This window comes from Pyrus communis, chromosome 3 (genome assembly GCF_041283825.1).
Source record: "Pyrus communis isolate YQ-2024b chromosome 3, ASM4128382v1, whole genome shotgun sequence".
Taxonomy (NCBI): Eukaryota; Viridiplantae; Streptophyta; class Magnoliopsida; order Rosales; family Rosaceae; genus Pyrus; species Pyrus communis.
In genome coordinates this window covers 6,417,318-6,433,350 of record NC_142567.1, presented here as the reverse complement: position 1 = coordinate 6,433,350, position 16,033 = coordinate 6,417,318, and the positions used below count along the sequence as shown (strand labels likewise).

General features: G+C 36.8%; 3 protein-coding genes and 1 non-coding gene across 5 annotated transcripts; 1 reads left to right on the top strand and 3 right to left on the bottom strand.

The window, feature by feature from the left end:
• Positions 1–1,377: 1,377 nt before the first annotated feature.
• Positions 1,378–4,144, bottom strand: LOC137715108 (polyubiquitin). Its single transcript, XM_068454333.2, has 2 exons — positions 3,922–4,144; positions 1,378–2,668 (listed from the first exon to the last, which is right to left on the bottom strand). Exon 2 carries the CDS (start codon positions 2,666–2,668, stop codon positions 1,523–1,525), a length of 1,146 nt encoding a protein of 381 aa, XP_068310434.1. The 5' UTR covers positions 3,922–4,144; the 3' UTR covers positions 1,378–1,522.
• On the bottom strand, positions 3,489–3,614 carry LOC137716643 (small nucleolar RNA SNORD14). The gene has a single exon (XR_011065708.2). It is a non-coding gene; the product is annotated as a small nucleolar RNA SNORD14 (small nucleolar RNA).
• Positions 4,145–5,618: 1,474 nt separating the features above from the next.
• CRR41 (potassium/sodium hyperpolarization-activated cyclic nucleotide-gated channel protein) lies at positions 5,619–6,423 on the top strand. The gene has a single exon (XM_068455616.2). The coding sequence runs from the start codon at positions 5,685–5,687 to the stop codon at positions 6,339–6,341; it is 657 nt and encodes a 218-aa protein (XP_068311717.1). The 5' UTR covers positions 5,619–5,684; the 3' UTR covers positions 6,342–6,423.
• Positions 6,424–6,862: 439 nt separating this feature from the next.
• Positions 6,863–15,983, bottom strand: LOC137716201 (pentatricopeptide repeat-containing protein At4g04790, mitochondrial). Of its 2 annotated transcripts, none has more exons than XM_068455614.2 (16): positions 15,665–15,983; positions 15,300–15,347; positions 14,219–14,845; positions 13,351–13,530; positions 13,099–13,163; positions 12,389–12,496; positions 12,086–12,199; positions 11,347–11,442; positions 11,074–11,172; positions 10,761–10,880; positions 9,732–9,836; positions 8,352–8,516; positions 8,152–8,279; positions 7,905–7,983; positions 7,334–7,551; positions 6,863–7,208 (listed from the first exon to the last, which is right to left on the bottom strand). In XM_068455614.2, the coding sequence occupies exons 1-16, from the start codon at positions 15,894–15,896 to the stop codon at positions 7,055–7,057; spliced, it is 2,538 nt and encodes an 845-aa protein (XP_068311715.2). In that variant the 5' UTR covers positions 15,897–15,983; the 3' UTR covers positions 6,863–7,054. The 2 variants fall into 2 exon arrangements, with proteins under 2 accessions (XP_068311715.2, XP_068311716.2); XM_068455615.2 differs by having other exon boundaries at positions 15,300–15,344; positions 15,665–15,955.
• Between the last annotated feature and the right edge of the window lie 50 nt (positions 15,984–16,033).

The following is a 16,033-nucleotide window of genomic DNA, read 5'->3' as shown; positions in this document are numbered from 1 at the left end:
ATGCGGCGGCAATGGTGGCAACATTAGTGGTGGCAATATTGGTGGTAACAATTGTGGTGGTGGTCTTACCAATAATGACGAGGATAATAGCAATTGTGGTGTTAAGTTATGTTTGTATTGGCAGGTGGTGGCAGTAACTTTGTTCTCCAAAGGAAAAAATGAGTTTAGAAGATTAAACACTGTCATTTTAAAAACTAATGAGGGTATTCCAGAAACTGAAAATATTCATTAAAGGCTCAACTCTCATTTTTATTAAAACAGCTTTTAAAAGTAGCATATATGTTACTTTTAAAAGCTGCTGTCAGGAGGCTATTGTTTTTAAAATAAGCATGCTATTTTATTTATACCAAATGCTTTTTTATTGCTTAACTTTAAAGTGAAACCGGTTTTTTGTATTAAAAAAAAATAGCAACAGAGCCTTAGATGGACTAAATACACTATAATGTCTTGATCCAATAATACAGTAAGTATTATGTGAAATTATATTTATATGGTAATGTGTTATTGAACCGATATGTCCACTCAAATTGCTCTCCTTTCAACGGGTCAGTCTTCCTTCTTAAAACCAACATTGAATTCTCCCCACCCCAATGGATACAATTCGCTAAATAAAATACGTGTCTGTCGATGTGTCCTGGATGGAGGGCAAACCAACAATGGAGATCATGAAGTCGGATCACAGTTGTTTAAATACTCCCAAACACTAGCTCCATAGATAAATTAAAATAAAAAAAGATACAGAATTATCTGAAAATTCGCAAAATTCTGACTAGCAAACGACGTTTAAAATATCAACGCAATGCCTTTTGTTCAACTCCTATTCTCTTTGAAACGACCTATCATTGGAGAAATTTTTCCAAGTGACGGGAACAACATGACACGTGGTGTTCCCTCACACATTAGGATTTGACATCTTGAATATCTTTCAATTTTATATTTCAATAAATATAAAAAACTAAATCCTAATGTGTGAGGGAACACCACGTGTCATGATGTTCCCATCACTTGGAAAAATTTCTCCTATCATTGGCCTAAATCGGAGACTAGGGATACCTCATACCTACTCCCAAAAACTCAAATTAATTGGTCTTCTTGGACTTGTGCTTGTGGAGATATTCTCATTCTCTCTCTCTTTCTTCCAATCGGATTTGAGCTAGAATGTTGTCGACATAGTATTACAGCTACCACCATTTAATAATGTCTCATTATCACACTACACCACAGTAGCATTCCGTGTCAATGTCAATGATACAAAGACGTGAAAGCTTTGCCCACAAATCGTTTTAACGAAGTGCACAACGGTAAAGACAAGCAGCGAACTACTTGAAAGAATATAACAAAGCATCTTCTGTATGTTGCAACCAGAAACCAAGCATATGCACATAAAAGTACATTTATTCATTAACTAAATAGTTTTAGGGTGACTCATCCAGTGGCCAACTTACGAATACGAAAATCCAAAACCGAAAAGGAAACTGTTCAATGTTCAGTGCAGGATGAGATCACAAGCATTATTCAGAATTCAGAAACCACCACGGAGGCGAAGGACAAGGTGAAGGGTAGACTCCTTTTGGATGTTGTAATCCGCAAGGGTCCTCCCGTCCTCCAGCTGCTTACCGGCAAAGATGAGCCTCTGCTGGTCCGGAGGAATGCCCTCCTTGTCCTGGATCTTTGCTTTCACATTATCGATGGTATCAGAACTCTCTACTTCCAACGTTATTGTCTTCCCAGTCAATGTCTTCACAAAGATCTGCATCCCACCACGCAGACGAAGCACCAAGTGCAGAGTGGACTCCTTTTGAATGTTGTAGTCAGCAAGTGTCCTTCCATCCTCGAGCTGCTTGCCTGCAAAGATCAACCTTTGTTGGTCTGGGGGAATGCCCTCCTTGTCCTGGATTTTGGCCTTCACATTATCAATTGTATCAGAACTTTCAACTTCCAGGGTAATGGTTTTCCCAGTCAAGGTCTTCACAAAGATTTGCATACCACCACGCAATCGGAGCACCAAGTGGAGAGTCGATTCCTTTTGAATGTTATAATCAGCAAGCGTGCGACCATCTTCAAGCTGCTTACCAGCGAAGATGAGCCTCTGCTGGTCTGGGGGAATGCCCTCCTTATCCTGGATCTTTGCCTTGACATTATCAATGGTATCCGAGCTTTCAACTTCCAAGGTGATTGTCTTACCGGTAAGGGTCTTGACAAAGATTTGCATACCACCACGAAGACGGAGAACCAAGTGAAGGGTAGACTCCTTCTGGATGTTGTAGTCAGCGAGGGTGCGGCCGTCCTCAAGCTGCTTGCCAGCAAAGATCAGCCTCTGCTGGTCTGGTGGGATACCCTCTTTGTCTTGGATCTTGGCCTTGACATTATCAATCGTGTCAGAGCTCTCAACCTCCAAAGTGATGGTCTTTCCGGTGAGGGTCTTAACAAATATTTGCATGCCACCACGGAGACGAAGCACCAGGTGGAGGGTGGACTCCTTCTGTATGTTGTAGTCGGCAAGGGTGCGGCCATCCTCAAGCTGCTTGCCAGCAAAGATCAGCCTTTGCTGGTCTGGGGGAATGCCCTCCTTGTCTTGGATCTTGGCTTTGACATTATCAATAGTGTCAGAGCTTTCAACCTCGAGGGTGATGGTCTTGCCTGTGAGGGTTTTCACGAAGATCTGCATCTGTTCACACAAAACATCCCTATCGATCATTTTTCATTCTGAAAGCAAAACTGGATATCCAAATATAATTGATGTAATCACATAAATATTAAATCAACAAAAATGATTTCATACAGATGTTGAAGTTTCTAGATAGTTCCTTTCAAATTTGATTAATACCCAATACACAAGCATAAAAAACTAGAATCACTAAAACAACAGTAAATTGGAGAAGCAAATCGAAAATTCCATATGATAATTTTAAGATCCAAATCAACACAATGTCCATACTAACAGACTCAGAACAAAGTAGCCTTAAATTTAAACAAATCACAAACATCCGAGGAAGAATAAAGCTGCATTAGGCTCTCAAGCCTGGGTACAGGCGAAAGTTCTTAGGCGGCCATTGCACATGTTCTAGAGAAACAAGCCCTAGGTGTTGTCATCATAGATATAACATATGAATCTATGATTAACACAATTCGAATAATAAAAATTCATAGTATTAGTACCTCAAATCAAATCAGCAGAATCAATACCCAGAAAATCCTAGGAAATGCTTTAGGAGTATGATTCTCGAATCACATCAGCATTATCTTCTCAACAAAAATTGTTTCAAAAACGTTGAATATTCTAAAGAGATTATTTCAAATTTGATTATTAGCAACATACTAACAATTTCATCCAACACTAAACAATTGAGCAAAAACAAATAGGAACAAAAGCAATTAAAAAACACAAACAAAAACCAAAAATTCCATCCGATATATTTCTATATCTAAATCAACACAAAACCCCGGTAGTAATAGACCCGCAACGGATTCACTTTAAACTTTAACATAACCTCAGACATCCAAGGAAGGATAAAAGCAGCACTAGCTCTCAAGCCCGGCGAAAGGCGAAAGCTCTTAGGCGACCACTGCGAATGTTCTTGAGAAACAAGCCTTAGGTTTCGTCATCATCGATAATATATATGCCAAACACAATTTAATTAAAAAAAAAATCACAAATTCACAACAGCATAATCAAAATCAACAAAACCCTAACGAATGTTTGACAAAATTAACCTAATTTCATCCAACAACGATCAGTAATCTGAATCGGCCGCATTAGTCAATAAAAACACACAAAATTAAATAGAAAAAAAATTCTTCAGATATACGGAGTCTAAGCAATTTCAATCAGATCTCGATTAATAGCAACAATAAATTAAATTTTTCATCCGCAAATAAAAAATCACAGAAAAAAAAAAAAAGAATCGCAAGAATACGAACCTTGGAGGCAAAGCGAGAGAGAAGTTTGAAGAGGTTGAAGGAATTGGCGTGTCTCTGATTGTTCCACGAATTCTGAACGATGGAGGATTTGCGGGGGAGGCAGCCGTGTTTTTATAGGAGCGACTACCGACTTTATCGGGGAATCCTTTGAGGACCCATCCAATGAATTTCCGCCACTTGTTGGGAAAAAAAAAATCTTGGATGCCAAGTTTAGTATCCCTGTACCTGGCATAAATTAATTGACCAAAAATAATATACCTTTTTCTGAATTTTTTATACATGGATTTTGCATTTGAGAATTTAATTTCTTTTCTTTAATTTAGCCATATAGCCACCACTTAGTATCACGATCTAATAGTATTCTTCTTCACTTGTAAATAAGATATCTTAGGTTTGATTCTCGTCAATGACGAATTTGAACTACATTATTACTAGCCCATTATAAAGCTAAGTTCATCACCTTCTCTCTAATGTAGCTAATATCGTTTGTTCAAAAAAAAAAAAAAATTAGCCAGATAGTTTTCTTTTTTTTTCTTTTTTTTCAAAATATACTTTTTAACAAACGATATAATAATTAGTAAATACATTAAATTTATAAGAGAAAGATTTGTACTTGTGTGCATATGGTGGATCACACTAATAATATCTGTTTTTCTGACTTTTTTTACACAGATTTTGTACTTGAGAATTTAATACTGCAATCTACAATTGTGGAAATAGGCGCATAATTTTGTAATACGCTAATTTGTTTACCGTTGGCAGATAAAATAATTTCTTTCACTTCTTAATATTTTTTTTTTTCCTTTCAAAAATACACTTTTTAACAAACTATATAATAATTAGTAAATACACTAAATTTATAAGAGAAAGATTCGTACTTGTGTGCATAGGGTGGATCACACTAATAAGATCCATTTTTCTGACTTTTTTTACATGGATTTTGTACTTGAGAATTTAATACTGCAATCTACAATTGTGGAAGAAAATTGTTATCGGCACTTCAAACTTTCTATATTTGGAAAGAAAAATACACTTGTGAGGAGTGTAGAATGAGATTTTTGGAGTGCCAATAACACTTCCCTTGTGGAAATAGGTGCATAATTTTGTAATACGCTAATTTGTTTACCGTTAGCAGATAAAATAATTTCTTTCACTTCTGAATCCCAAACAATTCAATTTGGGGTCAATACACAAAAATTAAGATCGTTTCATCAATATGTTACTCTCAAATTCTAAGTCCATAAGGTCACAACAGCTTCATCGATGTTATTTTATTTTATACAAGCAATATTTTTTTACTAAATTAATATAAACTACTGGGAGAGAAATTCAAACTTAGGTACCGAAGGGGAAACATGTAGCTTTAACCAAGTTGGCTAACCTCATATGTGCTTCTTATCTTTGAATTGAAATGATACAAAGAAAGAGCCAGAGATGTACAAAAGGAGACAGATGTGAAGAGCTCATATTTCATTTTCAAAAATTACCAGAGAAATTAAAAAAAAAAAAGTATATATATATATATATATAACTGTTATTAGCATTCTAAAAATCTTATTCTACATTTTTCACTAGTATATATATTTTTTTTTTAATTATAGAAAGTTTGAAATACAAAATGAGATTTTTAGAGTGTCAATATATACTGAAGTTGCACGTGACTGATTGCCTTACATTGTAACAAGGGACAAACGGCCTTATCCCCTTCCAAGCTCCTAGTTTGGTTTCCTTCCACTTGCCAACTGAAAGCATAAGCATTAGGCATGGCTTCCATCTTCCCACAATTCCTCTCAACTCATAATCCTCCTCACCCACCACTAAACCACCTCCCAACCCAAACCACCGCAGCCCCCTCCCACCTTTCCATCCATAGACCACCCAGGAAACACTTGTCCACCACCACATGCGCCACTCCAAACCCTACTCAACCTGACTTCCCAAGTCCAGACTCCGAAACCACCACCAGCGCCGAGACATTCCCCGTCGAAAAGCGAAGAAAATCCGACATCACCCGAGACAGGAGCAGGTCAGAAACCGGCCTCGCAAAGCCGGAACCCCCGAACTTCGAGATAGGTTGGAAGAGAACCAAAGAGATAAAGCTAGAGAAGCCGATAGGGTACGTCATAGCTGACTTCTTGGAGAAGTTAGAGGACCTGATGGGAAAAGAATATGGCTCCACTGAACTGTTGCTAAAAGTGGGGGAGATCGTGGCTGAGAGAGCGAGAGAGGAAGCGCAAGTGTTGAGAGACGAAGGCAAAGTGGAGGACAGAATGGTGACTGAGCTGTTTAGGGTTTTGAGGTTGATAGAGATGGACATGGTTATGGTAAAAGCTGCTGTCAAAGAAGAGACTTTGAACGAGAGGCTTGAGCAGGCTAAGGCAAGGTGCAGGCAAGCTATACTTGTTGCTTTGTCTTTCTGATTTTTTTTTTTTTTTTTTTTTTTGAATATTTCTGGATTGTACATTTGGTAGAAATTGAGCAAATGAAATTTTTTTCCCCGAATTAGAGATCTGTAACTTGGTATATCGCGAAGAACGGAGAAAAACTTGCAAGGGAATGTTCATGTAACTTTGTAGAACAAACCTGTTGTAACCGGGTGTACATCTCCTTATGTCTCTTTTGTGTGACACATGAGGAGAGATATAGAAAGAAGATGATGCTCCCGGTTGCAACCAAGCTTTTGCCGTCCATAAGCGCCGCTAATGTTGTAGAAACACATACATTATGACGGATAAGATCGTAAGGATTGTAAAACATCTTTAGAGAAAGCAATGCATGAGAACTGGCCTGATGAAACACCCTGATGGCTAAATCTTCAGTTCCACAAGTCAGCAGGGATTTGAACCCCGGTAATGTCGCTTAAAATATGTCCAGCAAACCAAACAATGAAAACGCAAGAGCAGATTCTACAGCCAACATGAACCGCGTAAAGCCAGAAGTCTTAAGGAACCAATGTAAATTGAATAACATTGAACGAATATATACAAGTTACACAAGTGAGAATTATCCCAGTACACGGCTCAATGTGTTTACACACCGCTGATAGCGTCCCCAGTGGAACTTTTTATCCCACCTTGGGCCGTTCTACCAGGGGCAAAAGTGGCTACATATGTCAAGGATGCATTCATCCATCTTATTTCTTCTTATTCTTTCTACTCTTCGGTTCTGAGTATGCGGTTTTACATGCTTGAATGATATAGCGAACATGAGGATCATCTTTAGGCATTTTAAAACGCAAAGTTCTCGCAGCCTTGAGGTCCCCTCCAGCCAAAAGGGCTTGATACATCCTGCAAGCATTCCGAGATTGAAACCCAGTTGTTACAAAATCATTTCCAATACAAGGAAGCAAGGTGTTTGAGCAAGAGACAAAACAAAAAAAAAATTAAAATTCCCAAGCAGCAGGATTATTCACCTTAAAAAACTTAAAGTGTTGTAAGGCAGGCCAGTAGCTTCGTATTCTTTCCAAATTAGTCGAGCATTTTTCAGATCTTTGGCATTACCACAAGCGTGGAGAAGAAAATCAAGACATTTTCGTGAAGGTGTGATGCCAAGCTCATTCTTCATAGCATGAAGCAAGTCCAATCCCAACTGCAAATATGTAGGCTCTAATTCTGCAATTAAGGAAAATACCTACAAATTTGGGATGGAAAGGCACAAAGTACGTATCGTCAGTTTAAACAACATACTGCAAGGATGTCATGTCCCAGACTATCAGAGAACAGACATTTGAATAGATATATTACATTCACTAAACAAGAAGAAAACGCCAAAAACGTCTGCAAAGTTAACTAGAAAAGATAAAGGAACCTAGATAAAAGAAAGGAAGGAAATATGTTATAAGTTCAGAAAGGAAATAGATTCTTAAAGAGTTACACCGATCTGTAAAAGTTTGACTGCCCAAGAGGAAGGGAGATAAATTAACATAATTACAATGAAGCTACCAAAATTAGATTCACACATAAGATGTGAGAATGAGAACAAACCTGATCAAAAATTATATCTAGAGCTAATTCGTCAGTACAGATTTTATCCCTGAACTGCTTGATCAAATTGACGGCAGATCTAAATAAAAGAGATGGAAATAAGCAACTAGGAGTTGTCAACAAAACAATTGAATGAAAACTATTAAAGTTGGATAGCATCCAACAAACCAAATTGAATGTGAGGCTAGAATAACTAACGTGGGGTTTTATATTCTCAACATAGCTGTGATATTAAGTATGAACAGACCTTAAATGCTTGTTCCGAACACAATGTAAGATAGTTCTCACGCAACCCTCAAGCCAATAGTCTGGATCATCTAATTCATCAAGTAGAGAGAATAATTTGCTGAATTCTTCATCAGATTGAGAGTGCTCCTAAAAGATAAACAACAAAATGTTAGATGTTTTGACAAGACAAAGAACTCAAGCACTAATTTAGGAACTCACAATAAGACTTATAACAGCTTTCGGCTCTACACTGCATCCAGCTTGCTTCATCTCTTCATATATATTAAATGCATCACACAATTGCCCACGTGATGCGAGGGTTTGGATAAGCACGCTTTTAATTTCATTCAAGTTCTTTACTGGAATCCCATTATCCAAGAGTACCTACCATAGAACGTGTATTAATGAGATCACCAGAAACCATTCATATCTCAGCCAAGCAAATACCTTGAAAAGCTGTAATGTGTTAAAAAATTATTTCGACAAAGAAACCTAGAACTTCTGCTATAGACTTGTAGATTCTACTCTGGTATAATGGAACATATAAACAGTTCATGAGCAGGAGAATGCTAAAAGCTAGAATACCAGGCAAATATTGTGTATGATTGCAATACAATATGGCAGGGAAATAAATGAGGCACTAATAGGAAGCAAATATAAATGAGATTTACAGTATTAATAGGAACCATATGGTTATTCAAATCAATGTCCTAAAAGGCAAGGGCAAAGACAAGTCGTTGCATAAATTGCCTAGCCTAATCGATAGCCTCACAGTACTTAAAATTATTATAACCTTATACACACACACACACACACACACAATATAATACTTTGTAAAACAAATATCCATTGTTATTCTTCATGACCTGTTTTATCCATTGGGCCTTGAAATGTTTTGGAAAAAAAAAAAATTCACAATTATTTTAACATTTAAAAATATAAGAAAAAAAGGACAAAGAAAATCTGATAAGTCCAAGTGGCCAAGAAGGTTATAAAACCTTGCACCAACCGTATGCCTTCTAGTCTGGCTGGGCAGAGGTCTTTTTCTATAACCCCGCCCAAAAAAAGCCGTGGCGAGTATCAAAACTACGATTTTAGAACACTGATTAAAATTAAAATATAAAATAAATCAATAAAAAAAAACCCTTCAGTTTCCCCCACTCTTTAAAAGAATTTCCATTTTTTAATGTTGCTGAAAATAATTAAATTCTAGGAGGCAGGCCATTCTGTTTGTTTTAATCAGGCAATAACAAATTATGCCAATAAAAAAATTCAAAACGTTTAGGACTGGCTGCAGACTCCGAATGTTTATGGTTATTTATATTTTCCCAAGGAATAAAAAATGGATTTGGTCGCTGCTTTAAATAGTAATTGCATCACTAAATAAGCATTGTGTCGATATGATAGACTATTGATGGTAGACGACAAGCAGACAAATAAAAGAAAACTGATGTAATGAAGTCACATTCAATAATAAACTGTAACATAAGTTCTTCAGTGATATGCACCTATTGCCCCAACATGCACAGATAATCACAGATTGTATAGTCTTCTCTAATCTTGGATCATAAGGTAAGAAATTGCGAAATGAATATGTACCTGTTTGGCGTTTTCAAACTGCCCACAAGCTGCGTATGCATGTATTAGTGCCATGAAAATTTGCTTGGTAAATTGAATTCCAGACTGCTTCATTTCTTCATAATACTATAAGTAGATATTCAGATCAGCAACTTTTAAACTCACTCATAAATTATAAGCAAATTGAATCAGGCGTCGGTTATTTGGCTGGCACTCAAATCAGGAATGGGGAATGCCATTCCATCAAGATGTGATGTTTGGCTCGGTAGTAAAAGAAATAAAACTAGAAAGAAATGACCTTAGTTGACTGGAACCAATTCCCTTAAAGAGGTAGAATAGAACAACAGGGAGGATGGTGTTTTAATTCCTTGGAATGTAATTTAGAGCAGATACCATTTTACCAATCTAGGAGTGTCAATTGAAAAAGAAAAACAATTCAATACTTTTCCCCCTGTTTGTCTGAGATTCAGAAGAGAAATGTGTCCAAGAATGATTTTGATATTCCTGTCGGTCACTCTCAAGTTGGGCCAGCTTTTTTGTCCTCAGAAACCTAAATGCCCAGCCCCAATTAGTTACACCCTCACGAGATCCAAAGGATCCAACACCACGTCGACAACCTCCCCCCATTTTCAGTTCTTTAAAATTTTCTCAGCCCTTCTTGTGGACATGGTCAATGGACAGTACCTTGTCCCTTGCTACACATTTGAATAATCTACAGGTACAGACTGACATTAAACCTGCACTGGAGCACCATACCACTACTATGGTGTTCCTCAAACTATATTGCAGTGCTGAACTAACAAAACATAAAAAGGAAACGATGGAAAACAAGTTTGAAATCTATGGCTATATGGTTCATGTTCAGATGACAATTTCACTTTTTTTTTTTTTTTTTTTTTTTTTTTTTTGTAGAGTGCAGTTAAGGGATGAATGATAGACAACCGAAAAGATTAGTATAAATTCCATTCTGGGACAATCAGGAGAATGAGAGCAATTCCCATTCCTGTACAAGCTTTCCAGTGAAATGAACGAGTTATCACTCCAGGTTACCTTGTTAATATCCTTCTCAGAGTTACAGTAGGTAATTAGATAGCTGAATGTCTGGGAATCTGGTTTGACATTTGCTGCTTTCATTTGTTGGAGAACCCTCAACCCACCATAAATGTTCTTCTGCAAGGTATTCAGGGAAACAAAGTTTCAACTTTCAGCCACAAATTCATTGAAAACTAAAAATAGAACAAATCGTTACTGAAGCTTAAAAATAAATAATTCATGTTGAATATCATAGTAATTGTTTGAAAAAGCGGGCTTAGTTTTATACAGCTGGAAGAAAGAAAGAAAAGCACATGAAAAAGAACGTTACCTCTCGGAAAAATCCGCCCATTATAGCATTGTACATGTTAGCAGTGGGTGTCAAATTCATTTCCTCCACGTCTCTCAGCATGCTATAAGCACCTTCATACTGCAAAAGTAAAGAGATACAATAACTGAAATTGGGGTCTCGTTGATAATAGTGGTTCAACTTCCATGTTATTGGAATGTAAAAATACAAATATTAGGCAAAAAGCAACAGAAAATGAAAACTTAGACATGCAAGTGTGCACAGTAACACAAAGGGAAACCATATAAAACTTACATCCTTCATTTTCACGTACAAACTTATCATACACCTGAAAGTTTCGCAGTTTGGCTCTAATTTGTACTGGTAAATCAATGAATAGATTTTGTGCACCTGGACATGCGGCAAGCAGACAAATATCAGAAAATCATACAAGTCATCCCTTGAAAATAACTGAATGTGAAACTCAGTAGCATGCACAAAAATGAAAAAGAGATTATTCGACCTGGAAATACAAGAAAACATCGCAAACCACCAAATTATTCATGGTATCAAAAGGGTCAACACTTAGGTCATTATTAATTGGTCAACTTTACAAAGTCATTATCATGGATCATATTTCAATGTAACTACTGTGGTTCCAACTCCTTTTAAATCATACCAATCTCGGTTCAAATTGAGAATTCTGTCTAATTTCTGTGTAATTTGACCCTGTATGCACATTGCATGCAGAGATTAATGGTCCCTTCCACCCATTTCGATTGGTAAATTTTCTGACCATGTACCCCACCCCAATGACGCAGTGAGACCTGTATTTCTAACCCACATTTTCTGCAACTACATCAATCCTATATATTCTTCTGCTTTTCACTAAGGTTCTTCTAACCATTACAATTTCTAGCATATGTGCACGCCATAATATAGACAGCACCCACATGCGATTTATAGCAAGTCTCTTCACATTGAAGGGCAAGAAAAATAACAAAGGTCATACAATTCAAGGGTTGAAAAATATGTACAGTATAGTGCATCATACCAAATTAAAATCACAGCTCTCGTCACTAGCACGTAAAATGGGGTGTACTGCCTCAATCGAAAAGGTCAACCCCAGTTCACACATCTCATTAACCAGTTCAAGAGCAACATGCACCTATATAGAAATAAAGGGACAAATAATCAATGTTAAAGCAATCTCTAAGCTGGCAAAAGAAATAGAAAAGATAGCTTTTTGGTGTAAAGTAGAAAGCAAGATATTCATTTTCCAACATATAAGAATATATGGAAGGATCAATAATGAATCTCAATTGCTACATCTCTTAAGCCAGCAGATCAAACATACCTTAAGTGAATCACAACAGTACATGATAAGCTTCTCATATGACGCAGAGGAAGGTGTCACCTCCAATTTCTTGTGCCATTTTTTGAATTCTGAAATGACATCCTCAACCTTCAACAATTGATAATTAGTGTAAACACAACACTCTCAATAGAAATATTGAGTAAAAAAATAAAGTTTTTCTGTAATTAATGGATCATGCAAACTTCAAGTAATAAAAAATGAAATCTGATTCCCTGCCCGATACAAAGAAAAGTCATAAACCAAAACCCAATTTGAGTCCCCCTATTCGGCAAACTCCAAACCCATAACACCACTCATATCATGTCCATCAGCAGCAGATCTAAACCTCCATCCCCTCAGTTTGCTCAAGTATCACCGCTAGATCATTCTCTTGTGGGATTGGTTGTACCCGAGATTTAATATTATGTGTTTTAAGTTACAATTAGAATTCTCATAATAATTTGAATCCCAAAAGGCTTACATCCCAACAAACTTCAAGTAATAAAACATCTAGTGACATCCTTTGACTTTGGAAGTATTGCTACACTACAGCCCAAAAACTAATGCAAATAACAAAGTATTTATGTATTTTTTTTATTAAAAACATGTGTACAGCTTTTACATAGAAGCAAACTGCGTGAGAAGCAGAATTGCCTCTTATAATTGTCGACTTGAGAAATTACCAGTAGCATTCATGAGAAGTTCCTCACCGCTAAATTTGGAATGCCAACAACATAACTGTAGATGAAGCTTGTAATCTTCTCTGCAGCAGAGTCTGCAATTTTAGCAAAAAGAAATCAAGTGTATATAAGGATTTCATTGCATAGATACTGTGGAACCAATGGAACACTCACTCTAATATTTTTTCTCCAAATTATAATAAGTTGCCAACTGTTTTTCCAGCACAAGAGATTTTAAATAGGAATGCAAATACCAGTGGCTTTAAAATATCATGAACATACCACAGGCTTTAAATTCCAGAAGAAACTTCTCTGCGAAGGAATCCAGTAGTTGCCTTCCTAAGCATCTAAAGATACTATCCACAAAAGGCAGAGATGAGATTTTGGTTACGTCCATCCTTTCCAACAGCTGCAAAATCTCCTTTGTCCGGTCACTTTCACAAAGTGCCAAAAGATAATTCTCTGCAACATTAAAACAGTAAGACTTTCATTCATGCCAATCTCAAGAGCAGTGTCATGGTCGCAAAAACGCCATGATGCACTGAAAATACCAGCATCTGATTTCATAATATCGTCATTGGGATATGCATATCCATGCTGGACATGTTCCAAAAGTTAAATTTCTCCATAGAGTTTTATCTAATCCACATTGAATTTGAAACTGTTAGTGGCATATAGAATTTTTACAATCAGTTGGTGTCTAAGTCCAAACTGATGGTGTCATTCACATCAATTAAAGGTTTTTAAGACATTCTTTTGTATTTTATTTTCATTTTCCATTCTCTTTAGTCAGTAAAACACCCATTATTCAAAAACCTGCCAAAGAGTCAGTAGACCAAAATTTACAAAAGAGATCTATTTCCAAGTGCCCAAGCACCATTAGTTCTCAAACACATAAACATCTATACAGTTTCAACAAGGTATTTTGAATATGTTACAAAAAAAGGAGTGACAAGGTGAGATCTCCATTCCACAATTTCTTTTTGGTACAATTATGCGTATTGATTAACAATAAATCATCCTAGCTTGCAAGTGATGTCAAACAGAATTGTAACAAAACATGACCCAGCAATAAATATATTGTTTCAGAAAAACTTAAGATGTCCAGACAATTAGAATAACTAATCATCACTACCAATGTAACGATTACCTTGTAAATTGGACTCCTTTCCTGCATCATCACTTACAATGTAATTAGAGAGCTCTTGAATTTTTTCCTCATCGTCGACACTGATCCATAACAGCATCTCGTAGTATCCTAATCTGCCAACTGAACTAGGGTTTCCAGCTTTGATAACTCCACAGAAATATTGAAATTCCTTTATCATACACATGTCAATTAGATATGCAAGTAATTGGCCATACGTTTCTTCCTCCAGCGGAAAACCCTGTTCCTTCATTGCTTTAAAAATTCGATAAGCCATGTGAAACTGTTCTACTCCAACATCTTCATCTGTACTACTCCTAGCCCTCTCTATGCAAATTTTAATCAATGAATTATATTCTTTCACGCCAGTTTCTCGTCCCAATTTACCAAAAACCTGAAGAGTGGTGTGTGTCCCTAGCTTGTTGGCACACATGTCAACTAAACGACCAAAACGATTAACCTGACCGCTACTGAAAGTCCACTTTTGCTTCCTTTCACGAGTGACTTCTTTGCGACGTAATGATATTGCACCATGAGATACCTCAGGATAAAATGGTAAGAGCAATGTATTTTCCTTAAATGTCTCACCTTCTTCTCCCTGGATATCAAGAGAATTTGCAGAAGTACCGCCTGAAAAAGGAACAGATCACACGGCTATAACAATCCGTCAACAAGAAAACCTTAGGGAAAAAATAAAATAACAATGACACATAGTATATGGCTAAAAACAGTCATGCTATTACAGAATAGAGATTAGTTATTACAAGAAGGTAACAGAGCCTAAAGGGAATCATTAAATGCTAACCAATCAAAAGAATGAATCTGACAAATTTGAATTTCCCTCTTACCATCAAAGTTTAAGTTCACCACGAAATTCTTCTGAAATTTCACTCAGCAGAAAATTTCCCTCTGACTCATTACTTAAACGCAATAAAGCATTGTATCTATATACGTGAATTAAAGTGCCGACTTATGACGGTTTCTCACTGAAGAGAAAAAAAGAACTACACTGCAAAACAATAAACTCACCAACCTAGTGTATAAATGTATTAGGATTTTCACAACAAAATTAACACGCACATACCGTCTAATATCGAAAATATATCCTGAGGCAGTCCGTTCGGCGAATCTTCTGCAGTCAAACACAAAAGCTCAAAACAAAACATCAACCAATACTACATTACTTAAATTCTACTGCATCCAATCTAATTGAATAGTAAGAAAACAAAGGAAAAGTAACCTATTTATTCTTTGCAAAAACAATTAGACAAAGAAAGGAAAACCCTTTATCCATCTGAACCAAATTAACAAAATCATTTATCTTTCTTTTGGGCGAGTTCTTCACTACGCATAAACCAAAACAACACAAAAGACCCAGAATTCCATTTCCCATTTCATCACTTTTTTCCCACATTTTCTAACCAACCAAACAAAGAGGTAATGCCGTACCGGGAGAGGAGGGCGAGTCCAAATTCAAGGCGGCGAGCGCAGAAGGAACGTTGAGGTCGGAGGGTGGCTTCTTGGAGGCGGTGAAGCGCTGAGAAATGGGGTCAAGGGTGGAGACGAAGTGCTTGAGGGTGGCGTCCTCGGCGGGGGAGGATAGAGGTATGGCGGGGGGTTTGGATTTGATGGCGCCGCGGAAAATAGAGCTTAAGCTCTTGGCGTTGGAGGAGGCTGGCATCTGACTTCTGATTAATTTCCCTCTCTCTCTCTCTCACTCCCTCGCTGCATACTGGGTATTTAATTACATAGGTCCTCCCCTGTTTTCTTAAAAATTTAATTAAATTTTGTATAAAAATCAAAAAAATTTCTATTCAT

Bases quoted from the DNA above. Each gene is read 5' to 3' on its own strand.
- LOC137716201 (XM_068455614.2), bottom strand. From the start codon at position 15,896: ATGCCAGCCTCCTCCAACGCCAAGAGCTTAAGCTCTATTTTCCGCGGC. The intron at 12,200-12,388 runs GTATGTTTGATC...ATTTCTATATAG, and splicing joins ACTGTTGTGATTCACTTAAG to GTGCATGTTGCTCTTGAACT. The intron at 7,552-7,904 runs GTTTGTTCTCAT...CCAAATTTGTAG, and splicing joins TAGATATAATTTTTGATCAG to GTATTTTCCTTAATTGCAGA.
- LOC137715108 (XM_068454333.2), bottom strand. From the start codon at position 2,668: ATGCAGATCTTCGTGAAAACCCTCACAGGCAAGACCATCACCCTCGAG.
- CRR41 (XM_068455616.2), top strand. From the start codon at position 5,685: ATGGCTTCCATCTTCCCACAATTCCTCTCAACTCATAATCCTCCTCAC.